The 6,000-nt window shown below is 37.3% G+C and overlaps 1 protein-coding gene across 1 annotated transcript in view; it reads right to left on the bottom strand.

The window, feature by feature from the left end:
* Positions 1–984: 984 nt before the first annotated feature.
* Positions 985–6,000, bottom strand: part of PASD1 (PAS domain containing repressor 1) — a 477,069-nt gene continuing 472,053 nt past the window's right edge. The window contains exons 19-20 of the mRNA XM_078685964.1: positions 5,171–5,375; positions 985–3,297 (exon numbers count right to left, since the gene is read on the bottom strand). Of these exons, the coding sequence (XP_078542090.1) occupies positions 3,142–3,297; positions 5,171–5,375 (361 nt within the window). The 3' untranslated portion in view covers positions 985–3,141. The remainder of the gene's footprint in view (positions 3,298–5,170; positions 5,376–6,000) is intronic.

The following is a 6,000-nucleotide window of genomic DNA, read 5'->3' as shown; positions in this document are numbered from 1 at the left end:
AATGAAAATGAACTTCAGCATGGTGTAGTGCAATGCAGAGTGGCCCAAAAACCGGTGGAGTGCCTCAACTTGTCATACTGTAGCAAGAGCAATCCAAAAAGCAAGGATTGCCAAACGTGAGAATGGTTGCGGATTCATAAAGCAATCCATACATTACAACTGTCATGCCTACCAGCAAAAAAATGCATCTCTTTCTCTATTCAGGCGGCAATAATCATGTTTTACTAGTTTTGACCTAATAATACAAAGGTGGTCAGAAGGGCTGCATCAAAGTCGGATTTTCAGGATAACTGCTGACTATGCAAATGATACACCATGCCTGTGATTGTGTCTACTTTTATCCTATGAGGGTATCCTGAAATATGACTTGAATCCAGTCCTTTCACGTTGGACATAGCCTCATAAAAGGTTTGGGTGAAACCCAAGTATGCCAATGTGTCTTTCTCTCTGATGTGCTCTTCTTTGCTGGAAAAGTTTGAAGCCGCCTATCTACGCCCATCACAACCAGATTGGACCCATAAGAATATAACTTGATTACTTTGGTAGGGCACCGGTACAGCAATGAGTCAGCAACACATTTCACATGTAAGCATGCATAAGTCACTATTGTATAAAAGGCCACAAACAAAAAATAATAGCCCAGTTATATGTTAACAGATATAACTATGCACATATACACCTTTGAAGGTAAGTGTAACCTTACATTGTGATCTGCTTCTTGTGCGTACTTCAATATCGCACAAATACATAGATCACATAAACATTTATTATGAATGCAATGTCTTACACAGCTGCAGATTAAGAGCCTACCCAGTACATTTTCTGTGTGCGTAATCTTAGTGGAAATTAAGCATTGTGGGCAATTTTTAGTTTTAGTATTTTGCCTCAGGACATATAATATATATTTTGTGTGTATATATATATATATATAGATATATATATATAGATATATATATATATCTGTATTGACTGCTGCCTCTATTTCGTACTGAGATGGCAGATGGAGGATGGAGGAGAGAAGGGAATAAGTGGTATAGGAGCCACGTAGGTCATATCAAAATGGACAAACAGTTGAGAGGGGCCTTGCATTAATTATCCTTTTTTACATACATCTCCAAAAATATGGAGTGGCATTAACACAAAAAACGAGATGTATGCAGGAGAAAGCTATATAGGTTATGGGAGGCCTCCCTCAATATGAAGGGAGTACTGAAGAAAAGGAAAACAAATGAAAACATTTGACCAACAGTGACACAAAATAGGTATATGAAATCATACCACACAGAACTAACCAGCAAAATAAAGATTTAAACCAAAAATGTTAACACAAGGGGTATGGTATGGTGATTTTATTTGTGAACAAGTTACTACCAGATTAGTATCATCTGGTCTATGGTGTGTTTATATGTGATCTATTAGATCAGTTTGAGTACAGCTTGTTGAGTAATATCTCTGAATGGTTGCAGATGCACCCAATTTTCTGGTCAAATGGAGGTTGGACAATACAAGAAATACTTACTCACGCTCAAGGTGGACATGTGTAAATAATGTTTCACTTTAGAGGAATAATCCAAATAAAATTACACAAATGCCTCTTCAGATTTGTGTAACTACCAAACATTTGTAGGAGTGCATGTGGCCCTCGGCAAGGGTCTTTAGGGGTAAAATATGCGGTGAGGCAACACTTATTCAGCGTTACTGCTTTTATCAAAACTCCTCATGGGAGGAATTGCTTTGTGCATTAGGCCATTAAGGACATCTCTTATGGTTGTTACACAGGAATTGGAAATTGTTCAATGAGCATATGTTGTAAAGTTCCCAATGATTGAAATTCTCATAACTTAAAATGTAGAAATAAATAGGCGTTTTTTTGGCGAAAGACTCCAACAAATAGGAACGCCTCTCTGTACACTCAATATAGAATACATATGTTTTCCCTCTATAAATATATAAACATACCAGTGCAGACTAAAGCTTTATAAAAAATAAAATGCATCATTTCTTTATAGATTTTAAACTTTCAAACGTATCAATCATTTTTTGGTGATATCATATGTGCCATTAATAAATGTATATTCAATAAATATTTCTTTCACCAAAATATTAAATTTGCTTAATCTGTTCAGCCAATGTGCAACTATGTCTAGAGTAATATTAAAAAGTGGGAGTTGTAGTTCACTGCCTATATCCCAACACATATTTGGCTAGATTTGTAAGATTGTAGAATGTGATTCTTCGTGTAATTGAAGGAACACGTCTTACACACCTTACTCCATTTGATGTGACCCGGTAAAATGGCTGTGAGAATCAGAGGCAAATCCGGTATTACTGTGCAAAAAAGTAGCAGCATTTTCGCAAAACAGTTGAAAAATTCCTAGATCTGGGTAGAGGTATAGTAGAAGATGTAGTAAAATCTATTTGCCAACCAACAACTGAACATTAGTTAAAGAATCTATAATTGATCCCAATTCGGCAGGCTATGTGATGGTCCCAAACTCTGCTCTCCAATTCACAGTGAATTTCTTGGATGCATGTTGAGTAGTTCATTAAAGTTGTGAATGCCATTTGTTTGCCAGGTGTAAAATATTCCTGCTCACCTGATTTATACCTTGCTGGTATTCGAATATAATGTTCCCACTACTCAAAACGTAAGCACTTTAGTTTAAAGTGTATGCTCTATATATCTATGGCTTAGAAACACTGTAACCTGTGCCATAAACGCTGGCTGCCACCCCACCGGCAGATACTTTTTAACTTGAGTGCATTTTGCTTAGCAAAGTAATGGTCACTTTTTTCCCATGGAGCTTTAGTTAACGTGGGGATCCTTAGCAGGTGCAATTTTATCCCATGCTATATTCTTCAACCTGTGTCATCGTTACACTATTTCAGTCTCTTCTAGCATGAGAAGCCATTTATCTAGGCATCATGCTGTACTCCCGCTTTGTTCTCTGGAGCTGCTGCTCTACAGCTTTAGACTCCTGAACCTGCTAAAGTGTCTCATTGGTCTAGTACAAGCGCACAGCCCCTGCTTTTCTGGTTCAGACTGTTGCTCATCATCATTCAGACCTAAAGGCAGGATACTCTTCAGTCCATTGATCCCTTCAAATGATTACATTTCCTCTTTCTTATCCTCTTCAGCTGTTACGGTAGCTGCATTTCAGGCAGATCGGACAAGCTGCCTGTCTGGCTCTGCTGCTGTGGATGCAGGAAATAGCCCAGAGTGTTCTGCTGCTGGATGTGAGAAGGCTGGAAAATGCGCTGGGACTGAGATCCCTGTATGGGCTCCGGGGCTTGCATCTGTAGAAAACAATGGAAATTGAATTGAAAAAAAATCCAGACTTAATCTCTGGCACAGTTTGCTCTGGGATCCTTCTTGTTTAGTATTGATTAAAATCTGTTTCGGACCAGTCACTCTCCAAGGCAAGCAGACATCTCTTTGCACATATCAGAAAGCCAGTCTATATACATACATTGCTTCAATACAAACTCAACAGTTATTAATCATGGTAAAATAATCAGTGCATGTTAAAATTACATAAATTAACCCATTAGATTTTCTATTTAGTTCCATCCAGTGCTCATGTTTAAAGCTTATTGTGAAATTAGTAGGTGTGGAAGTTTCAATCAGTAGATTTCCACTAAATCTGACATCTGCATGAGTATTGCTTCATATTTAAAAGACCTCACACTGAGAAAAATATGCCAGTAAATCAGTGGTCATAGAGTGTACATTTTAATGGCCCAGATTGGAGGGAATATTTCTTTTAATATCTATCATGCCTCTACTTATCAGTTGCTATAAAAAACACAACACCAAGCCCAGTTGAAAAAAAAATGTGTCAAGAAATTCATCAGCATCACTGAATATATGATATGTTATTTGATTTTAGGATGTGAGTTTTCATTGCAGGAGCCAAACCTCTCTTCGAGAACTTAGTATACATCAGAAAAGTTTATTTTTTTTAGAGATATTAATTTTCCGGTTTTAAGGGGAAACTCTGAAGCAATGATCAACCTTATTGTGGGGGAAATAAATATAGAATGAAGAAATATCACAGCTTATTGGCATCATAATAAAGAATTGGTCACTACACTGAACTTCACAAATTCCTAATTTTAAAATACACTAATATTTGTAGAATTTTCTTCACAATTACATCGACTAACTCTTCAAGGAAGTCTACATTTGTGTTATATGCCGCTAGGAGATTTTCACTGCCTTTAATACGTTTGATTTGTTCAAAATAAAATGTTAATCCAGCGATTCATTATTATGGTCTCAATAGCCTTGATAAAGCTTCTTGAGGAGGGGTGAAACACGCGTTGGCAGTTGCTATTGTATAACTGTACTGTGACCTTGTATATTATGTAAATATATATATATATATATTTAGATTTATTACTGGTATGTCCATATTGTGAGGACTCTAACTCAGTGAACTCTGCAACGGTAGATGTAATTAAATTCAAATGCGGATTGTCTAATGCACACCATCATTTATCTAAGAATATGATATAGGAACAAAGCCTTTTTGTGCCATCTAAGTTTTAATTTAGGTTAGTACATGTCAATTTATGCTGGAGGCAGATAACTGGTTCACCTAGAAATCACTTAGACTCTCTATAGGAGGGTATAGATAATGGATACTTTCTCACGGCATGCTCTGCCTCAGAAGCCATACTACTGTGGGCATGGCCATTGATAGATACTTTAAATATTTTAAAATTCAAGCACATTTTATAACATTCTTTCATTATTGAATGAGAGAATTCAGAGAAAAATAGTAAACAATAGTCAAAACACTTGTCTGCCAAAAGCAATGAGAGGCGTCAATTTTTGTCTTATCTGAACGCGCATCAGAGATCTGTTAAGATGCAATGAGAATTTCCTCTGTGGTTAGGCTTTCAACAGCCACAATACACATTTATGTTAACAAATGACATAGCCAGAGGCAAAAGGTATATAATGGTGTTATAACTTTCCATGCACATGAGGTGGAATGTTCTACATTTAATTGGAAACAACCAATGAGGAACATTTAAATATTGGTACAGGTTTATACTAGCCATTATTGGTCTTCTCCCACTACATTGCCTCCTAATAATTCCCTGTTTTATATAAGGTACACCATTTCATCTGATGACAATTTACGCTCTTGAATAATCTTACCTGAACATATAAATGGTGCTGCTGAACCTGTTGTTGCTGCTGCTGTAGATGAACTGTGGGGAGCGCTTGGTGGGTGGAGAAGCTGGCATGTGGGATCATCACGGTGGGTGTAAATGCAGGTGGTGGATGTGGGGCTATGACTGTGCTGCAAGTGATTGGCTGCATTGTTAGTGATGGGGGTAGCATCTGCGACTCCTGAACAAACCTGTAAAGTTAATTGGAATTCAGTGTACACTAATCATCCTCAAATAAAAAAACGAAATGCTGAAAACACATTTGCACAACGTTGCTAGTTGTTCATCTATATGACCAAGCATGATACACACTGTTCAGATCTAGTTAGCAACTTCATATAATGGGGCTGATTCACATCAGTATTACTATTTTACGTTCTCTGACGTGCCTTTGTGAATAAGGTCCGAAACATCTAAAATGGGGAATATTCAGGTCACATTTCATGTACAATTAGGATGAAGAGATACAACTGTGTTCGTTTTGCAGTTTTTACTATCGGGGAGTTGATTCACAATGCATGGTAGTGTACGTAAAAGAGTACCCATGTAGTACTACTTCCCATATTCATAAATGCTTTTGTGATTTGGTCCCAATTCATATATGTTTTGCTGGCTCTGTGAGGTGCTTTTCCAATCTGGGTCTACTCATTTTAGTAGGAAGCCAAACATAAATTGGTGAAATCACTTTTAGAAGAACTGCAGAACAAAACCGCATGGGAGCACGGCAGAATAAAATGGTACTAAGGTGGGCTACCTTCCTTGCCTACAGCTCTATGAGCTGCTTCCCTACCACCATGTGTTGAACAAGAAACATGT

This window comes from Lissotriton helveticus, chromosome 4_1 (genome assembly GCF_964261635.1).
Source record: "Lissotriton helveticus chromosome 4_1, aLisHel1.1, whole genome shotgun sequence".
Lineage (NCBI taxonomy): Eukaryota > Metazoa > Chordata > Amphibia > Caudata > Salamandridae > Lissotriton > Lissotriton helveticus.
The sequence above is the reverse complement of the archived record's forward strand: the minus strand, read 5'-3'. Positions and strand labels throughout refer to the sequence as shown.